The sequence below is a fragment of the Schistocerca americana genome, chromosome X (assembly GCF_021461395.2).
Source record: "Schistocerca americana isolate TAMUIC-IGC-003095 chromosome X, iqSchAmer2.1, whole genome shotgun sequence".
In the NCBI taxonomy this organism is placed as follows: domain Eukaryota; kingdom Metazoa; phylum Arthropoda; class Insecta; order Orthoptera; family Acrididae; genus Schistocerca; species Schistocerca americana.
Window position 1 is genome coordinate 432222983 of NC_060130.1, and position 22598 is coordinate 432245580.

A 22598-nucleotide genomic window follows, 5' to 3' on the forward strand; every position below is an offset into this window, starting at 1 on the left:
TTGTAACTGCTCCACCTTGTTTTATTATCTTGTTAGAGATGTCATCTACCCCCATAGAACATTTATTTTCCAAACATTTAATTACTGTTAGGTGAAAATTAATCTGACTTAAGATTTCTCAAAACTGACTCTTCCATGTACTGCTTGGCTTTTTCTTTTGAACTATTCTCATCAATTTTTTCACCTACACTTAAGAAATTGTTGTTAAATACATTAGCCACTTGTGTACTGTTGGTTAAGATGGTCTCATTCCCTTTAAAAGTAATACTACCTACCCCATTGGTTACTTTTCCTGTCGCCCTTCTATCAACATTCCATACTGATTTGATTTTATTGCCTGGGTTGTTAATTTCATCTCTAACATACATATTTATTGATTTTGTAACAACTTTTCTCAGTAGGTTACAATAATTTTTATAGTGTAAAATTACTTATGGGTCTTTGCTAATTCTTGCTGTCTCATACAGTTTTCTTTTTATTTCTGAAGAAACTTTAATACCTGCTGTAACCCAAGGTTTCTTTGAAAACGGTTTTGTGTTGCATTTAGTAAATTTTTATAAATTTATTAAGAAATATGTTGCATTTATCATTAGCATTTGGCTCACTATATACATCTGCCCACTTAACATTTCTTAAACTTTCTCTGAAGTGCTCTGTAGATACCAGGTTGAGCGACCTTACACTTTTACTTAATGGTTTCTTAACTGTACACCCTGCTAGGTTTTGTAAGTTAATCAATTGTGCATCATGGTCTGATAATCCATTTATCACAGGGAAAGCACGTGTTAGTTTTACATCCTCTTGCTGTACGAATACATTATGTATTAGAGTACTACAGTCTTGAGCTATACGTGTAGGGAAATTGATCACTGATTCTAAGTTATGTGTCATTAATAACACTTCTAGTTCACTTTTCCTATCAGAATTGCTTAGGAAGTTTACACTGAAATCACCACAGGTTAATAACTTCTTTTTGTCTGACAGACAGCATAACAGGGAGTCAAACTTTTTTATGAATATCTTCCAATCTCCTAATGAGGACCTGCACACTGTTGCAAACGTCAACACTACGTTATCTAGATGTAGTTCACATGCACAAAATTCAAAGTGCTGATTGACACAAAGTTTGCTTGCTTCTACAGTTTTGTATTTATACCCTTGTTTTGCGTAGATGGGAACTACGCCTTTATCCATGCTAGATCTGCAAGTGTAAGATGCTAAATTATACCCATTTATACTGACACTTTCCATCCCCACAGTTATCTGGTGTTCAGACAGACAAAGTATATCGATCTCATTCTTATTTTTGAGATCATCTAAACACACTAACAACTTATCTAATTTATTTTTTATTCCCCTGATATTTTGCTGAAGTAAGTTGATACTTATCCATCACTTTGATTTGCAACTCCTTGTATTGGCCGTGTTTGCAGTTAAAATTGTTGGATGTGAGGTCCGCCAGTTATGCAAAACACAGTTTTTCTCAGTACCCAAACATGTTCACATTGCAGAATAAATAAAAACGAAAACTCACTGATGATGGCACAGTGGTGCCAAAACATGTTTGGGTACTGAGAAAAACGGTGTTTTGCATAACTGGCGGAGCTCACATCCAACAATTTTAATTTGATACTATCCTTAGCTTTATCCCTATTTACTGTACATGAAGCTTCTTTTATTCTATTCTTCTAGATTGCTGTCTGTCTGGACTTTGCCTTTAACCTAAGAAACCTGTCTGCCTTCTCCCATTAACCACAGGGATCATCCCTTGTGTGACTTTGGCCCCCCGTACAATATCTCAGTATGATTTACTGAATAAAATGATGGGGAAATGATTGTACTGGCCGTTAAAGAATTTTCTTATTTGGTTATTCTTGTATCATAAGTTGTGTGTTATGAAGGTATACTGTTTCAAGCAAAAGATGCATTGAAGAATCATCAATAATGCATTGCTCTTGGCATGATTTATTATAATTAAATGACAGTTAATAACATTAAAGCCTCCAAAAGATCATAACATAAAAGATGTGGTTGTGTGTTTCTGAAGTTCAAGCATAGTGAAATGGATAAAGCCATGGAGTTATGAAGTTATGTGTAGTGGCTTGCTATGTCCAACACTTTTTTTATTTACCTTCAGATTTCCTAAAAGGTTCTGGAACTTTCGTATTAATTTAATATAAGTGTGTTCTATATAATATTCAATGTTACATAAATATATGTGAAGTTACTCTCAGAAGGTCATTCACTTCTGTGAACATGCCAAGGAACATGGAGCAACAAATCACGAGATTGCTTTCTCATCACTGCCCGATTCACTTGCAATTCAGCATTTATTTTTTCATCCAAAAATGTTAATGCTGCAGTGAATAAATAATGTTTTGTTTGTTTTTTGCTTTATCTACTATTTGCAGCAGGATATTTTGCACTTTGTTGTTTCAGGCCTTTCCATTTTGCAGTTTCTATAAATTCTGCTACTGAACAGAATCAGTTATCAAGTAAGAATGACCATCGGGTTTTATTAAAAAGCAACAATGATAAAAATAATTTCTGCTTACGTGGAAGAGTATTTCAAATTTTATGGCACTACTTGAAATGGAACTTTCGTTAGTTGATGTTTACTGACTCGACATAGAACTTTCCTTTATGCCGTATAACATGTTCATGGGTATTGAAGTTTTGATTTGTGTATACTACAGTCTGAACAATGCAAGTAGCTTATGGACAAGACAGGAAATGAGCATTTTAATAGGGTTAACACAGGAATTTTAAACCAATCCATTTTTGTAAACAAACTACATGATTTGGTTCTGTGTCTCATGTGGTTGGTTTAGTGTCTGAAGCCACATCAACATTAGGTGTGTCATAAATTACAGCTTCCTGCACCTATGAACAGATTGTAACGTTCAATCATTTCAATATTCTGTATAGCTTCCTTTGGCTGCAATGTAGTATTGAACCATGTTTTAACACAATCAGAGGAGTATTGGATGTTGTTAGGAGGGGGAACAGTTCTATGTTACTTCCATCTATTTTAAAATTTGTTACTGGATATTATTAGTGATGCTGGCAGAGACCAGATGCCACCCCATCATGTCCAAAACATGTTAAATGGGGAGACAGGCCTGCTGACCATGTTGGCAAGGAAGCCGACAAGACACCCTTCAGATTTTTGCAATGAATCTCAACCTTGCATCAACTTTTCTTACCACTAGTTTTATTCGGTGATTACTCTGTCGGTCACTCCAGGTGGTTACTCCCAAATATTTTAGGGTTGTTACCGTTTCCAGTGCTTTGTTGGCCATAGTATAATGGAAGAGTAATACTTATTTTGCTTATTTATCCAGAATATAACACATTTATTTATGATGTAGGTTCACTGCCAGCCCCGGGACCAAATGTCGATCCTTCGCAAGTCTTCTCATATTTTGCAACAACCTTCTAATGTTGTCACTTTCTGTTTACAACAGCATCATCTGCCAATGGCCTCACAGGGATTCCAACAGTACCCACCTAGTTGTTTAAATATTGTAAGCAGTAACAGCTCTGTAACACCCCCTTGGGATACTTCAAATATTAGTGTTAAGAACATGCTGAATTCCACTTGCTAGGAAGTCATAATGCAGTCTTAAAGTTAGTCCATTATTCTATAAGCTTTTTTTTAACTAGGTGAATCACAAGTCTTTGAAAAGCCAATGAGCATGATATCAACCAGGGTGTTATTATCTATTGCTCTCTGCATCTCAAGGATGAACAGAGCAAGCACAGTTTGTAGAAATCGACATGGGTTCTGCAAACAGTGATATTATCAGAGGGAAATTTCATTCTCCAGAAAAGGTCATAACATGTGAACATTAAACATATTCCATAATTCTACAAAAATTATCTACATCATTCCTATGACCATTCTTGGCAATAAGAATGACCTGTTCCTTTTTCTAATAACTTGAAATGCTTTGCTGCTACAGTACTCTACTACAAATTGCTGCTTGAAGGGTGTCAAGTTCTTTCACATAATTTATAAAGAACTGACTTTATGTACGGCCAAAACTCCTACGGACTTTTTTTTTTTTGTCACCCCAGTCAATAAAATTATGAACTCTAATTTACTGAATGCTTCTTGGATTGCTCTTCTTACATCCATCCTGGTGCCTCTTGCTTTTGATTGTCGACAATTGTGACTTGTTTTAAATATGCAACAAATCACTCTGCTTACATAAAAATTTTCTGCAACTATGTGTCTTTCTATCACTAACAACCTTACTAATACATGTATTAAAAAGTGTACTGTACTATACTTTTCAACTTTATCCTGTGATACTTCAAATATTCATCAATCAAGATCAATGTTTGATGTTCAACTGCTAAGATAAATTACAATGTGTTTCTCGTCACTTGCCACACAAAAATATTGTTGTACTTAAACATTTCTTGTTACATCTGTAGTCATTCACGCTCCAATAGATTTATAGTCACCAATGCCCTCCTCCATCGTCAATGAAATGAATACTTTAAGTATGTTAGTTACTATGATGTCTAAAACATTGCTCATCCAAAAGCAGTTCTCCAACTAGCAACTTGAAATCTCCCCTATAACTTTAGCATTATCAGGAACTTTAGCCATGTTCTTCCCGTTTTCTCTGACACATTCTATCACTGTAAAGTAGGTAGTCCACAAAGCATCTGATTAGCATACTTAACCCACAATTGCCACTAACCTATACACAGTTTATTTCAAACTCAGAATCTAATAATCTGACTACATATGATCAAATTCTTTATGGCAATAAACACTCCGCCACAATGGCATCCAACCTATTCTTGTGATACTATTTTCAGGGACCTTACCATCCACATTGCTGCAGTTAACTAATACTACATTAACATTTTCTGATATGGAAGGATGGACGTTCACTGTTTACAATATGGATGACCTACTCCATTGTCTGATAACACCTAGTTCATCATCAAGCCATCACTCTCCAGTTACCCCCCCTCCCCCCCCCCCCACTTTCCCCAATGGACAAAACACACCTAATCTACTACTTGAGCAGCCAGCCACTTTCTGTAAGTAGTGTACACTAGACCCATTTAAAGGGCTTTAAGATTGTCCACTCCATAGTGAATGTTAAAAAAAACTGCATCCGGGGTTGACCACCAGCAGAACCTCGTCAACATCTCACACAAGACCTCCCAGCAAACAAACTGAGATAGCCTTTCATCCTGACCCACCAACTATTTTCCTGAGGTACTCCATCACCCACTCAACACTGGACTTCCGAATGACCAACATCTCCAAACTCTGTACTTGTTCAGAATTTGCTGAAGATTGGCCACGACCCCAGCAGACAAAGCATCCACTGTATCAAAAAAACAAAAGTGTACAATGCAGTATAATCACTGACAGTGAGATTGCTTGTCTACTTTTCTGCAACTTGATAGCAGCAAACCCAAAACTAGCCTCAATTTTTATTAAACTAGTTGAGGTCGGATGCACAGTGATGAGGTGCGAGAGAAAGCATGGCAAAGAGCACCAATGCTCACTCCTGAGTTTCCAGGAAATGATTCCCAATGTTCCTGTTGACACTATGGATGTACAAGGGTGTGCTGAAAAGTAATGCCCTCGAATTTTTTATGTGAAGACTCTTAAAACTTTTTAAATAAAAAAATTTACCAACATTCCACATCTTTATTCTTCATGTCTACCTATTTGCAGCCCTCTGCTGCTACAGGGCTCCAATTACAGTGCGTAACACACGGTGATGAGAAACAGCGTGCTGTAATAGTGTTTCAAATTCGAAGAATTAATCCACAGATGGAGCACCTTCTCCTTCAGCACAATGCCAGATCATATGTGAACGTTGTGACATCAGCAACAATCTGTCACCTCGGATTCACTGTCAACAATCACCCTCTATACAGTCATGATTTGGCCCCATCTGATTTTCATCTATTTCTGAAACTTAAACAACACCTTCGAGAACTTCACTTTGATAATGATGAAGCAGTGCAAGCAGAGGTGTGGTGGTTTCTCTGTCAACGAAGTCAAACATTCTACAGTGATGGTAACAACAAACTAGTCTCATGTTGGGAGAAATGTGTTCATCACCAGGGAGACTGTGTTGAGAAATAAATATGTAGACATGAAGAATAAAGATATAGAATCTTAATAACCTTTGTTTTAGTTAAAAAGCTTGAAGAGTTTTCATGTACAAAATTCTGTGGCATTACTTTTCGACACACCCTTGTAACATCAAATTTAATGTCTGCTGCAACTACCATGTGATCAGAATGATCACTCGTGCAACATAACAGTCCAGGTGTGAATATATATGACGCTGTTGGCCAGAAACATGACATATTATATTAACTTTATCATGTCTACAATGAATAACGGCGCGCTTTCTGGTGCTCAGCCATGTAGTTGGTTCCATTTCACTGCATGATATTTTGATGACTGACCCATCCATCTTCTACATATACTGCAAACAATGTTATTACACCTACTAGCTGCCTGCACTTCAACTAGACCATGAAGCATTGTTGGTGTTGTGCCACTATTTATAGCTAATTTCAACTCCTGGCACTGTGATAATGTGCCTGAAGAGTTCTGTGCTACAGTCATTGACATTTCCCTCAATTTTTTCCAAGGATTCAGAATGTGGAATTCTCCTATGGAAGGAGAGCAGATCAAAGTTCTCCATTATATACATTTACCACAGCCACAAATGACTGAGGTGATGTACAAAGTGGGCAGAGTTGCGAATGTCGTGCTCAAACTTCCCAGCATATTTGCTGACAGTGTGTGTGTGGTGTTATGCTACCTAGTATGTTAATGCACCAATATTACTAAGTATAAGTCTTAAAGAATGCCTTCCTTGTGCATCTTAGGAAGCCTGTAAAGGTTGTGGTGGAATAGTCATTCATGTTCTAACACCCTTAATGATGTTACATGACAAGCCTGATGTAGGTAATTTCATTCAGAAGACTGAAAATCTTTTTGTTGTAGTCCATGAGCAACATCAACATCAGCGTTGTTCTTGTCAGCTAACAAAATTATGTTCACTTTCTTCCTGCAGATTTTCAAATGCTACTCATTTTTTCCTGGCATCTACATCTACATTTACATTTATACTCCTCAAGCCACCCAATGGTGTATGGCGGAGGGCACTTTATGTGCCACTGTCATTACCTCCCTTTCCTGTTCCAATCACGTACGGTTCACGGGAAGAATGACTGCCGGAAAGCCTCCATGCGCGCTCGAATCTCTCTAATTTTACATTCGTGATCTCCTCGGCAGGTGTAAGTAGGGGGAAGCAATATATTCTATACATCATCCAGAAACGAACCCTCTAAAAACCTGGACAGCAAGCTACACCACTATGCAGAGCGCCTCTCTTGCAGAGTCCACCACTTGAGCCTGCTAAACATCTCCGTAATGCTATCACGCTTACCAAATAACCTTGTGACGCAACGTGCCGCTCTTCTTTGGATCTTCTCCATCTCCTCTGTCAACCCGACCTGGTACGGATCCCACACTGATGAGCAATACTCAAGTATAGGTTAAACAAGTGTTTTGTAAGCCACCTCCTTTGTTGATGGACTACATTTTCTAAGGACTCTCCCAATGAATCTCAACCTGGCACCCGCCTTACCAACAATTAATTTTATATGATCATTCCACTTCAAATCATTCCACATGCACACTCCCAGATATTTTACAGAAGTAACTGCTACCAGTTGTATGTTCCACTATAACCATACAATAAAGGATCCTTCTTTCCATGTATCCACAATACATTACATTTGTCTATGTTAAGGGTCAGTTGCCACTCCCTGCACCAAGTGCCTATCCGCTGCAGATCTTCCTGCATTTCGCTGCAATTTTCTAATGCTGCAACTTCTCTGTATACTACAGCATCATCCGCGAAAAGCTGCATGGAACTTCCGACACTATCTACTGGGTCATTTATATATATTGTGAAAAGCAATGGTCCCATAACACTCCCCTGTGGCATGCCAGAGGTTACTTTAACGTCTGTAGACGTCTCTCCCTTTGAGAACAACATGCTGAGTTCTGTTTGCTAAAAACTCTTCAATCCAGCCACACAGCTGGTCTGATATTCTGTAGGCTCTTACTATCAGGCGACAGTGCGGAACTGTATCGAACGCCTTCCAGAAGTCAAGGAAAATGGCATCTACCTGGGAGCCTGTATCTAATATTTTCTGGGTCTCATAAACAAATTAAGCGAATTGGGTCTCACACGATCGCTGTTTCCGGAATCCATGTTGATTCCTACAGAGTAGATTCTGGGTTTCCAGAAATGACATGATACGCGAGCAAAAAACATGTTCTAAAATTCTACAACAGATCGATGTTCGAGATATAGGTCTATAGTTTAGCGCATCTGCTCGACAACCCTTCTTGAAGACTGGGACTACCTGTGCTCTTTTCCAATCATTTGGAACCTTCCGTTCCTCTAGAGACTTGCAGTACATGGCTGTTAGAAGGGGGGCAAGTTCTTTCACGTACTCTGTGTAGAATCGAACTGGTATCCCGTCAGGTCCAGTGGACTTTCCTCTGTTGAGTGATTTCAGTTGCTTTTCTATTCCTTGGACACTTATTTCGATGTCGGCCATTTTTTCGTTTGTGCGAGGATTTAGAGGAGGAACTGCAGTGCGATCTTCCTCTGTGAAACAGCTTTGGAAAAAGGTGTTTAGTATTTCAGCTTTGCGTGTGTCATCCTCTGTTTCAATGCCATCATCATCCCAGAGTGTCTGGATATGCTGTTTCGAGCCACTTACTGATTTAACGTAAGACAAGAACTTCCTAGGATTTTCTGTCAAGTCGGTATATAGAATTTTACTTTCGTATTCACTGAACGCTTCACGCATAGCCCTCCTTACGCTAACTTTGACATCGTTTAGCTTTTGTTTGTCTGAGAGATTTTGGCTGCGTTTAAACTTGCAGTGAAGGTCTCTTTGCTTTTGCAGTAGTTTCCTAACTTTGTTGTTGAACCACGGTGGGTTTTTCCCATCCCTCACAGTTTTACTCGGCACGTACCTGTCTAAAACGCATTTTATGATTGCCTTGAACTTTTTCCATAAACACTGAACATTGTCAGTGTCAGAACAGAAATTTTCGTTTTGATCTGTTAGGTAGTCCGAAATCTGCCTTCTATTACTCTTGCTAAACAGATAAACCTTCATCCCCTTTTTTATATTCCTATTTACTTCCATATTAAGGGATGCTGCAACGGCCTTATGATCACTGATTCCCTGGCACTGTTGGATCTAAGCACTGGCACTTTGGTAAGCTTCCCACAAGTTCAACAGCAGGCCTCTTCTGCTGCTTCCAGTGGGAATCAACTCTCTCTTGTACCAGTCCCAGGCTTGACACATAATGCTATTAGCTACTGGTGTGTTAATATCATGTTTGTTTTGGCAAATGTATGAACAACTTTTCATCTTGACACCTCGTTTGGAAGATCAGTGCACTATCCCACTTTTATATGTTGCTGAATATCTCCTCGCCATAGAGTCAACTGATATGATGTCGTTTCTCAGGTTCTATTGTCCAATGGTGTGTTTTTGCTTGTTCAGTCACTTTGTTGATTCCATTTTTGTGCACAGTATTTCAATAATCAACCCAATTGTCCTCTTCACGTGATGCATTATTATGCACAGTTGCCACCTGGATGCCATCCAGACTGTGAATGTTGGTGATGTGCCACTATTCGTAGCAGAGTTTGACTCCTGATGACGACTATGTCCTTCGATGCCGATTTTTCTTTCTTTTTTTTTTTTTTTTTTTTTTTAGCCCATGCTGTTACTCTGTGAATGGACATTCTCTCAGCAATCTCTAGCCTTGATGAGATGGCTGGAAAGCTCTTAGTAAACTGAATTCTAGATGTGAAACCTTGTTTAAACTGAAAGCATCATACTGGCTTATTAGTTTTACCATCACCTTTATTTTGACAAAATACTTAATTACACTGTCCTAGAGATTCAGCAGTTGCGCCACAATACTGGCCTCCTCATGTTTCATCATTAACTTAAGGCAGTGCTTCGCACCAGTGATTTGCCTGATTATTTAAGTCATGTGTGTTGCTGATGTTCCTTGCAATTCCCTCAACTTTTCTAATAGTTTTCCTCATATAAGACACACCACATTCGCACAGGATGCGGTACACACCCAGCTTTTGGACACTTAGATCATCTTTAACATTACAAGGAAGACATTTTACCTTTGTTGACGGTATTGTACGGAACTGGGAACCTAGAAATGATGGAGAGGCTTCATCCCCGCTGTAACCCTCAGAGGTTCACAACCCCACAACAGGCTACAACAGTCCCCTCACCCCACCACCGCCCAATACCGAACCCAGGGTTATTGTGTGGTTCGGCCTCCAGTGGACACCCCCCCCCCCCCCCTCACCACCCTCCCCCAGGAACGTCTCACACCAGACGAGTGTAACCCCTATGTTTGCGTGGTAGAGTAATTATGGTGTATGCATATGTGGAGGAAGTGTTTGCGCAGCCATCGCCGACATAGTGTAACTGGGCGGAATAACGGTAACCAGCCTGCATTCACTGAGGCAGATGGAAAACCGCCCAGACTGGCCGGCATACCGGACCTCGACATTAATCCATTGGGTGGATTTGTGCCAGGGTCCAGCATGCCTTCCCGCCCGGAAAGCAGAGTGTTAGACCGCATGGCTAACCAGGCGGGCTTTGTTGATGGTAGTGAAATATACTGGATGCCATCTTTCTGGAAGAGTCTACCAATCTTTCCAGAGACTGGGCCAGCATAAGACAGATAAGAGATTCTGGGCTTCTCTTTTTCTTCCTCAGTCTCAACCTTTTCCTCAGGTGTCATTTATTTTGACTGCAATGCTGGCTTAATTTTTCGACCAGAGTAAATGTTCCTTCAGAACAGTATTCATAAGTGTTTTAATTCTTCAACAAGTTTCTCTTTGTCTGACAGCATCTAAGGTCTATAAATCAGACACTTTAGCATGGAATTTCTTTGTGACATATGACGATGGCTCGAGGCGTGGAAATGGAGGTCAGTGTGTGTAGGTTTCCTATATACACTGTGACCCAAGGATTCAACCACTCATCCACTAACTAACACATCACAGAAACGTCATTTGCCCTCTTTTTCATGTTACATAATAAATTTAATAGTAAGATGGAGAGAGTTCAAATGAGCAACAGATGTGCATCAAGGGACATATGGAACACAAGGAGCCAAACTTGTCTGTAAATAGTAGCATGACAAAAACAATACGTAATAGCCTGGTTGGCATCCAAATAACGAGCACTCATAATAACCAGCTCACAATACCTGAGGGAGACAACCAGATCAGTCACCAAAATGGTATCCAAAAAAGTGGGGACAACAACTCGGCTCAACACCCGAAACACATCATCAATTATTCACACCAAGAAAACCTGAAAAATCATGCCTACAATCCTGTTACTCAGTAAAATAAAATTTAGAAAAAAAAATGGACCATTATCTCATCAAGTAAAATACAATTGTTACAAGTCCACTCTTGCTTACACTCTACTCACTCTACTGGTAACCTCAGCCAACAATGTTTCAACTTTACATCTTTAGATGTATTCATTTCCCACCACTGAAACACCCTTAATAAATAGGAGAATTATCTGTAGAGCTGGAGTCCCCATGTTGAACAGAACTCTTTATTTCACTTACCTCCACTGTCTTGAGCTGCCCTTTTTGCCTGTATGACTGGATTCTCATACTGTGTTCTCCTATTCACGTGATCTATGTAGTAGGTACCATAATGGGGATCATCAATTTTCTCCCACCCATATGGCAGCTCATCATCGAGGCATTCTTCAAGTGATTTCTTTTGAAATTTAGACAGGCGAGGATCTAGCCAATGTGAAGTACCAGAGTTATGGCTAGAAACAACAAAAAATTTCATGCAGTGAGTCACTCTTACTGATTCTATAAATTATTTTAAAGGCCTTTTTTATGGATATGCGGAGTAATTTTAGACATGCCAGAGACAAATGATGTTGACAGACACCCGTTTATGTTATTAATGGCGACAAACATTACCCTAAACGCTTAATTATGGCCTTCCTTATACCTAGCTTAATTATTAATCAATTCATGAAATGCAAGAAAACTGAGAGGAGTGCAAAACACAATAAAAATATTTTTAAATGTATTCTAGAACTACAAACCTGGGTTGACATACACTGCCTCACAAAAAAGGTGAAGCACCCAGAAAGGGAACAGGAAACAAAATGAAACTTCATGGGTTGAGAGGGTATGTGACGTTATTCCAGTGATTAAAAAATCCAGTCAGATTTACAAAGAACTGGCAATATGAGCCCACTTATCAATACGATGTTGCACCGCCTTTGGCCACATCTGTTGTAGCTTGTCCTTGATATCCTGGATTCTGGAACCAGGATGGAGTTGATGTCCAAGCAGGTACTATACATTCTATTGGGGGACAGATCTTTCTCCCCATAGGAGTATCTCAACATCACACAAACAGCTCAAAGAGACATGTGTCAAGTATTGATGAGCACTGTCCAGCTGAAAAATGGCACCAAGATACTGTGACATAGAAGCTAACAGATGAGGATGCAGGATGCCTGTGACATACCACTGTGCATTCAGAGTTCCCTCAATCATTACCAGCTGTCATTTGTAGTCATCTCCAATGGCTTCCCATACCACGATGCCAGTATTAGCACTAATGTGCCTTCCTAAAATATTGAAAGAATGGGACCTCTCTCAGTAGGTCACCACCATACTCGTTGACTAAGGTTATCTGGGGCAGTGGAGAACTGTGATTCACTGCTGAACACAGTGTGACACCATTCATCAACAGTCCATGCTTCCCTGTCACAGCACCCTCCCAAACACAGCTGTTTGTGTTGGGGCGTTTCTTTCGTTTTGTTTTGTTTTAGGGTGCTAAAGCAACAAAAGTCATATGTGTCCATGTCAGAACAGAACACTAAGATAAAAAAGGAGTTAAAAGTGACATGTTAAGCCCAACTGATGGAAGAAAAGACAACTAAAAACAAGGACTTCCTCTTGGAGAAAGGTCCACAAAATATGCTGTAGAGACAACAGAGGTCCTGAACTAAAGAGCAAACATCCTTCGCCATATCGCTACGACAGATAAAAAGTAAAACATGGTCAACAGCCCATGCATTGTTCACCAAAACAGCCGGCAACGCAGACGTAAAACATACAGTAGAATGTAGGTGGTTAAAAAAGGGCATTCAGTCATGATATGGTGAACCCTCAAAGGTTGATGACAATGAGCAAAAAGTCATGGCAGATCAGCACTTAACAAATGGTGACAGCTTAAAAGATAATGCCCAATATACTGCTTAGCTAAAATGATCTCCTTGTGGCGAGAGGTGGTCAGCCAAGCAGCTGTGAGAGGTTTAATTCCCGGGAGCTTGTTTCCATGAAGGGAAGGCCTGTGGTGATGCCAAAGTGACACCATCTGCTGACAAATGGCAACTTGTATATCAGCAGAAGGAATGGAAGAACTAGTGGGCCTTTGCAGCAGTGTTAGCAGCCTAATTTCCTACCAGACCAACGTGACCAGGGCCCCACATAAACATCACAGTGGCTCTCTTAAAAGTGGGCAACCAGAAGCTTTCTTGGACCCATTGCACTAAGGGATGGACTGTGTACAGTGCACAGAGGCTCTGAAGGGCACTGAGAGAATCGGAGCAAATGACACAATTGAAAAGCCTGTGTTGCAAGAGGGACATGCCAATACTGGCAGTCAAAGGAGTCATCGAAGAAGGAGGCATAGAATGGGTGGACGGGCACGGCAGACAAACAGCATGTGTATCTGTTGAGGAGAACATCACATCAGTATGACAGGAGTAGTTCGGCAGCTTCTGCATACAGACTCTCAACCGGGCTAGTGTAAAAGGCACCAGTAGTCAAATGGATGCTACAATGGCAGCCTGTATTTAGTCAGCATAAGATGTATGGATGTGCAGATGCATAAACGAAACACCCATAGTCTATTTTCGAACAGACAAGGGAACAGTACAAATGAAGGAGGGTAGTACGATCTGCTTCCCAGGAAGTACCACTTAGGACAAGCAGGACACTGAGGGACCGGTACAGTGGGTGGCCAGGTAAGACATGTGGGAACACAAAGAAAGTTTCATATCAAGCATGAGCCCAAGGAATTTTGTAGTTTCAGCAAACAGAAGAGCAACAGGCCCAAGATGTAAAGACAATGGAAGAAACCCATTGTGATACCAGAAATTCATACAAACAGTTTTGTCAGTGGTAAAGCAAACGCCATTGTCAATTCTCCACAAGTAAAGACGATTGAAACATCACTGAAGACGCCACTCATGGAGACAAGTAGATGAAGAACTACAATAAATTGCAAAATTGTCACCAAAAAAGAAGCTGGAGATGCCCAGCAGGAGACAGGGCACAACAGGGTTAATGGCAATAGCAACAAGGATGACGCTCATGACAGAGCCCTGGGGCACCCCGATCTCCTGGATAAAAGTATCTGACAAAGTAGAAACCACACAGCCCTTGAAAACTCTGTCTTTTAAAAATTATTGAAGAAAACCAGGCAGGTGGCCTGGAAGGCTCCAGGTGTAGAGTGTACAGAGGATACCAGTCCTCCAGCAGGTGCCATAGGCTTTCTCCAGATCAAAAAACATGGTCACAGTCTGGTATTTCTGCAGAAAAACCATTCATGACATGGTTTCACAAAGTGACGAGATGGTCAACTGCAGAACGGCGCACCCACAATCCACATTATGTAATGCTTAGTAAATTGCGAGACTTGAGCCACCGTACCAGCTGGGCACGAATCATACATTCCACCACCTTGCAAACACAGCTGGTGAGAGAAATGGGGCAGTAGCTAGAAGGAAGCAGTTTGTACTTAGTGGGCTTCACTACAGGGATGACAGTGGCTTCACCCCAGCGTCTGGGAAATGTGCCATCTGCACATATGTGATTGTATGTATGAAGCAGGAAGTGCTTGCCCCAACAGAAAGGCACTGCAACATCTGAATATGAACATTGTCCGGACTTGGTGTGGAAGATTGGGATGAACTGAGAGCATGATCTAGCTCCCACATAGTAAAGGTGGCATTGTAGGATTCACGATTCTGAGAGGAGAAGGGTATCACACAAGCCTCCTCCACTCATTTCTGATGGAGGAAGGCAAGGTGCCACTGGGTGGAGTTCGAAATCTCCACAAAATAGTGGCCAAAATGTTGGAGACAGCAATGGGGTCCACTATGACATCATTTTCTATGATCAGACCAGAAACTGAGAAATGGACCTTGTTCCCAGAGAGCCGTCTGAGGTTGACCCACATAATGGAAGAGGGAGTGGAACTGTTAAAGGAACTAGTAACTGAAATCCAGCTAGCTTTTTTGCTATTCCAAGGAATGCGACAACACTGTGCACGCAACTGTTTACAACAAAAGTAGTTGTCCATTGTAGGATGACAGTGAAAAACGCAGGGAGTACGTCCCTGCATGCGAAATGCGTCACAGCAGGCCTCAGTCCACCAAGGGATTTGTTGGAGCACTAACAAATGGTAATTCGCTAGTCCGACTACTACTAGTGTCCAACCTATGGTGCAAATTGACATGGAATGTTGCAAGCAGTCCATTTTATTCTTAGACGGCAGGTGCGGACAAGGTGGATTAACAATGTGTTTGGTGCACCATATGGCAACCCTCCCTTGTGATGTTCAGACGTGGTCAACAGAGCTTTGACACAAGTATGACTGCTCTCGCGTTCCCATGCAGTCCAACAGGATATTGCACTATTCGACCAGCTGACCAAATGGAGACTCACAATGTGAACCCATATGAAAACATGGCATCTACGTGTCCTTCACAGTTATCATTCAACACCTGATACTGTTCTTCATGCCCCTTATATAGCCTACCAGGCTTGGTAACATCAAACATGAGCAATACCAATGCATTGTGGTGGCTGTTCTATCTGTCACAGAGGATTGCAACTCTAATCTTTTATATATCTGTGTATGCAGTTACACTGACATCTGACCATGTCTTGTGGGTGCTTGGTTTCTCTGGAAGTCGGTGTAAAACGTATGATTAAATACATCATCAGGGATACATAGTTTAATATAGCAATCAGTTCTATTGTCTGTCAAATCTAGCATATGAAAACTGTTCAAAAACATATGCAGGTAAAGATTTACAGCTGAAAGTTTGAAAAGGAAATATGAAGACTACGAAAAAGCCACTTTTATTTTGCTAACTGCACATAATAAGATTGCCGTTTATAATACAGTTGTTGAGAAATTAAAATGTGAAGCACATAATTTTGTAACCATTTAATTGTCAGCTTTTGGATATGGTAAGGAAGTATATTAAAACCAGGTGGTATTAATCAGAACTAAAATCATATTTCCAGATAATGGTTTGCACTTCTTAAGCCTGCCATAAATAAAATTGATATCCAATATAAATACACATGCTATAATTAATTCTGCAGTATTTTTACTGTCCACAGCAAGTCAATTGTAACCTAAACAATACCTATACAATATACACAGGGTCTTAAAAAATTATTAAATATACGGAGTCTAATACTTCTGTGTGAGAGACGTCACTCAGATACGGCTTCCAAAACTGCTGATAACCAGTTTTTCAGTACTCCATGACATGTGATCTATCATCATATTGATATTAATCCTTCTGTTATATGTTACACGGTTCTGGGATAGCAGGCTTTGAATCAGTGAGCCTCATCATACACTATTATCAACTCATTTATGATTTCCACTGCTGGCATATATGTTCTACACATTTTTGTACCTAAAATATGAAAATTTAATACAAAACAATGAAGCAGTTTACCGATAAAATGTTGTGTGAATAATCTACTACAGTATAGATCTTTAACTAATACAAATGTTCCTCCGGAAATTATCAAGGGGATATTTAAGAGGGAATGTTCAATTTTCAGATGTACTCCATATGTTAAGTGGACAAATTTTCCTGCTACTACATGACTGTGTGTGTTGTTCAGCATGAAAATAACAGAGTGGCCAGTATAAATCACAAGCACACTGAAGATTCTATACTCCTAAACATGATGTTAAAGGCTCATCTCCCATGAAAGAGAAAACTTTTGCAATCAGTGATATGTCTGCACATTTAAGGTAAACAAGGACAACATTGGGGAGAGGAGAGTCCCTCAGGTAGATACAATATTACTTAGAAACTGAAAGAGAGTATGTATTTAAAAAAAATAGAGTGGGCAACATCTGCATAAATAGAAGTTACAAAACTCCAACCGTCCTAATATTCGGAACAATTTTTGAAAGTCTCTTGAACTGTCATAGCTAACCAGAGTCAAATGTTTATCTACAATCAAGAACCTGATTAAGGTGGTGCAATAGCTTTTTTTAAAAAAAAAAAAAAAACCTTTATATCAATTCTGGAGAAGCAGGACTGAAATCCTCATCTGAATATTCACACTTCGGTTCACTTAACATGAATGCCAGGCTGGTTTACTGCCCAATTGTTGTCCAAACAATGCCTGTCCTCAGTCTCCAATGATCTCATCAACAATTGGACAATAAAATCTATTCTTTTTCCCCTTAGTTTCAATAAATACTTGGCAGTCATCAATGTCTTTCTATTCCGGTGTGAGACCTTCCTTTTTTAATGACCTACATTTTTCTGCATTTTTTCACTATTATGCTTACTTTACAAATCACTATTTATTTATTTCTCTGCAATACTAGCAATTTTTTACTTCCCACCTCCTTGTACAGTCCACTCTGAATTTACCTGCGAACCCCATAACTCACTAATGGTTACTGTAGCAATTCCACACAGGAGTTTGGCATATAATGCAATGCAGCAGCAACCACATTTCTTAATCATTTAATCAGAAATTTCTTGCAACAGTATGCAATGCACAACTCATGTGCAATGAGGTTCGTTATAGATACTTAAAATGAATAGAGTAATTGATGGAAATCAATATGTAACATCAGAGGTTACACATGCATCTCAAGACATGTATTCCTAATGCAAAACAAATGATTAGAAAAATATATGCATAGATGCAAAATGAAACTAGAATTTACTTCATGGTTTGTACGGACAAGTTATTATGCCTTCATTACAGTACCAAACATTTATTCTAGATTCTAAAAGACATGAATGGAGAGCACTCTGCTCAGTCATTTGAAGACAAAATTTATGTACTGATTACAAATTTAAAACAAACAGGTTGTTTGCTGGTTCCCTTCAAGTTCAAATTAATCTTAATTCAAAAGTAAACTAACCTGACTTAGTCACACACACGTTTGCTGTAGCCTCTTAATATGTGTAAAAGCTTACGTGTCCAACAAGGAATAAAACATCCACCCAATCTTTAATCTTCACTGTTCAATAATATTTACAAATCATAAACAATAATTCAAAGTGCAGTTCAACATCAAATTAGCTAAAAGTAACTGAAGCGTCTGTAATTCTCTGTCTCATATGAATGTGCTATATAACACTATTGAATTTGAAATAGCATTATTTGGCTCAAATAATATCTATGAGAAAATGGGCACAATCCACAGCGCCACTATCTAAGATTTCAAATATCAGTAGCCACTGTGGAAAAGCAATTGAATGGTATCTTCAAAAAGTGCCCCAAGGCAATAAATATGTTACATAAAAAAAATCTAAATTATGCATAGCTAAGAACTGCGTACCACTGATAAAATTTAACGCAATTCCCAGCAGTGAACATTAGCTCAGTTTTGGAGTATTACTTCATGAGTTAGCTTCCCCAGTCTTGTAACCTTCAAAATCAGCAATTAACATAAACAAAATTTATGGCATACAAGTCAATAAGAAGAAATAACAACACACAACTGTCAAATTCCATTGGTGAGTAAATGAAAGATTCTGCACAATTATTATTATTACTATTTTCTGTCACTTATTACTCAAAGTACAAATCAAACAACAATCCAAAGTAACAACAAACTGCACATTTGTATCGGTAACACATTCTGTCCCTGTTTCATTAATATGTGAAATTAAAATGAAACAATACTCAATTAAACTTACTCAATGAAATACACTTCACCCCTGTCAGTGTAGGCCTTCTCCCAGTTAGGTGGCAGAGGACCTAGATCTGCGTGAAGAGATTCAGGGCCTTCACCAGAATGGTAGTAACTTGGAGGGTCAGTTGGCACCTGGTCTCCACTACTGTTGTATCCTGGTAACAATTAAATACAAGTCTGTCAAAAAGTATTGTGTGTATAAGAAATTAGCTTTTTACTGCCCACAATAGTGTAACAAAAAAAATGCTGTTTCTCAAAATTTTCTTGCTCACTTATAAAACTTCACCGTCAATCTGTAAGGTTGCAGTATTTTTTGTTAAATACACTCCTGGAAATGGAAAAAAGAACACATTGACACCGGTGTGTCAGACCCACCATACTTGCTCCGGACACTGCGAGAGGGCTGTACAAGCAATGATCACACGCACGGCACAGCGGACACACCAGGAACCGCGGTGTTGGCCGTCGAATGGCGCTAGCTGCGCAGCATTTGTGCACCGCTGCCGTCAGTGTCAGCCAGTTTGCCGTGGCATATGGAGCTCCATCGCAGTCTTTAACACTGGTAGCATGCCGCGACAGCGTGGACGTGAACCGTATGTGCAGTTGACGGACTTTGAGCGAGGGCGTATAGTGGGCATGCGGGAGGCCGGGTGGACGTACCGCCGAATTGCTCAACACGTGGGGCGTGAGATCTCCACAGTACATCGATGTTGTCGCCAGTGGTCGGCGGAAGGTGCACGTGCCCGTCGACCTGGGACCGGACCGCAGCGACGCACGGATGCACGCCAAGACCGTAGGATCCTACGCAGTGCCGTAGGGGACCGCACCGCCACTTCCCAGCAAATTAGGGACACTGTTGCTCCTGGGGTATCGGCGAGGACCATTCGCAACCGTCTCCATGAAGCTGGGCTACGGTCCCGCACGCCGTTAGGCCGTCTTCCGCTCACGCCCCAACATTGTGCAGCCCGCCTCCAGTGGTGTCGCGACAGGCGTGAATGGAGGGACGAATGGAGACGTGTCGTCTTCAGCGATGAGAGTCGCTTCTGCCTTGGTGCCACTGATGGTCGTATGGGTGTTTGGCGCCGTGCAGGTGAGCGCCACAATCAGGACTGCATACGACCGAGGCACACAGGGCCAACACCCGGCATCATGGTGTGGGGAGCAATCTCCTACACTGGCCGTACACCACTGGTGATCGTCGAGGGGACACTGAATAGTGCACGGTACATCCAAACCGTCATCGAACCCATCGTTCTACCATTCCTAGACCGGCAAGGGAACTTGCTGTTCCAACAGGACAATGCACGTCCGCATGTATCCCGTGCCACCCAACGTGCTCTAGAAGGTGTAAGTCAACTACCCTGGCCAGCAAGATCTCCGGATCTGTCCCCCATTGAGCATGTTTGGGACTGGATGAAGCGTCGTCTCACACGGTCTGCACGTCCAGCACGAACACTGGTCCAACTGAGGCGCCAGGTGGAAATGGCATGGCAAGCCGTTCCACAGGACTACATCCAGCATCTCTACGATCGTCTCCATGGGAGAATAGCAGCCTGCATTGCTGCGAAAGGTGGATATACACTGTACTAGTGCCGACATTGTGCATGCTCTGTTGCCCGTGTCTATGTGCCTGTGGTTCCGTCAGTGTGATCATGTGATGTATCTGACCCCAGGAATGTGTCAATAAAGTTTCCCCTTCCTGGGACAATGAATTCACGGTGTTCTTATTTCAATTTCCAGGAGTGTATTTACTTGCTACCAGAATGTGGGGGTTCTTCTTTTGATGACAGAGAAATGAAAGGTTTGGAACAATATACCGATGAAAGGAATTGGCAGGAAAAACCACATAGCATCAATAGAGAGACAACATAATAGAATGAGAGGAAAATTCAAAATCTGTCTGTTACCAGGCTTCTTTTTCTATAGTTATTTAACTGAACAGTCATTTTCAAATTCTGTTTTCTTGACAGATGAAATTTTTGTTACCCACCATGCAAAAGAGTTGGAATAAAAAGGAGTTATCTATGCCCTCAACTTACAGTTGCTATGACTGTCTACATTCCTTCCCTGGATGTCTTAAATCTACAATAAAAATAATTAAAAATGGAATAACCAGCATGGTATGAACATGAAACAAGAAACACTTCTCAGTCACATGTACTGAGAAAGTCTACTAATGCACTGTGAACTATTTTGAATATTAAATAATGCTCTTGAATCAAAACAAAATAATTTCAGCAGAGTAATTCAGTATGTTTAAGAGGCTGCAGCTCAGTTCTGTTTCACGTATTACTGCTGGAGGTGATTCCTATCAGAGAATTTTATAAATCCACAATAATGAGGTAATCCACAAACAGTTAAACGATGGTGTCATCGATTATTTTTAGGTTTCAACATCGATTTTACTATTCATTATCCATCAATGTGCTTCTAAATCCTCCTTCCTCTTTGCTGGATGTTCTCGATATTTGTAAGTAAATGTTTTTATTTTCGCAATAAATTTGGTAGTGACTTAAAGAAAAAAATAAGCTTTATGATTCCAGAGATTTAAAAAAATTGGAGATAATCATTTGCTGTTTTGTGTCAATTTATTAATTTTTTTTTTTTTTTACCATTGTGTAACTGCAAAAAATCTTCAGTTCTTTTTACACTACACAAATACATTTTGTTAATGAATAGGAAATGGCATGACATGTAACTGGTTGTCTGATCATCTTTAGTTACACAAATTACACACACTGTGCATTCATTCAATAACTGTTCTTCAGCAAGGCTGCTAGTGGATGCCTTTACCATCCATAAATAGTATTCTATAGGTGTCTTACAGATATTTGTGCTAACTTCACAATACTCCTAGCACAGAAATGAAGTTTCTTACTGTTCAGCGCACTAGCAATAGTTTGATTTTGTCAAAGTTATGCCCTTGGTAAATATAAGTAGCGATCAAAAAGATTTTGTTTGAATGTTGTACAGTCCAGAATCAGCATGCCGATCAGGCAAAATCACCATGTGCAATAAGGCAAGAATTCCAGCAACATACCAGGCTGATAATGCCTGTTAGTAAAACATCATATCCTGAAGCGTGAAGAAGTCCGTAATTAACTACTGCAAAACATCTCCTGACAGGAATCATTGACCCTTCAAGGCCCCTTTTAAGGGACTGAGGGCATGGTCATTACATGGGGAGAGATCAAGACTATAGGGTGGGTGCTCGAGAGTCTCCCACTTGAGTCGGCACAACTTCTACACAATGACATTTGCGATATGGGCAATTGCATTAACATGAAGCAGCAGCACCCCTTGTCGCAGCTGGTTTTCGACAGACATGCTGCACCATACACATTCTTCATTCTGTAACATATCTCTACTGGTATTTGTTCTTTGGCAACCAAGAAAAGAATAACAGCATGTTGGTCCCATTTGGAGGCATCCAGTAATATTGATGCTATAGTTCACTTTTCTGCATTGGAAACACACAAA

At 40.2% G+C, this 22598-nt stretch overlaps 1 protein-coding gene across 1 annotated transcript in view; it reads right to left on the minus strand.

The window, feature by feature from the left end:
• LOC124554693 (membrane-associated guanylate kinase, WW and PDZ domain-containing protein 1) overlaps nt 1-22598 on the minus strand; it is a 400510-nt gene that overhangs the window by 106071 nt on the left and 271841 nt on the right. The window contains exons 4-5 of the mRNA XM_047128318.1: nt 19123-19273; nt 11723-11934 (exon numbers count right to left, since the gene is read on the minus strand). Of these exons, the coding sequence (XP_046984274.1) occupies nt 11723-11934; nt 19123-19273 (363 nt within the window). The remainder of the gene's footprint in view (nt 1-11722; nt 11935-19122; nt 19274-22598) is intronic.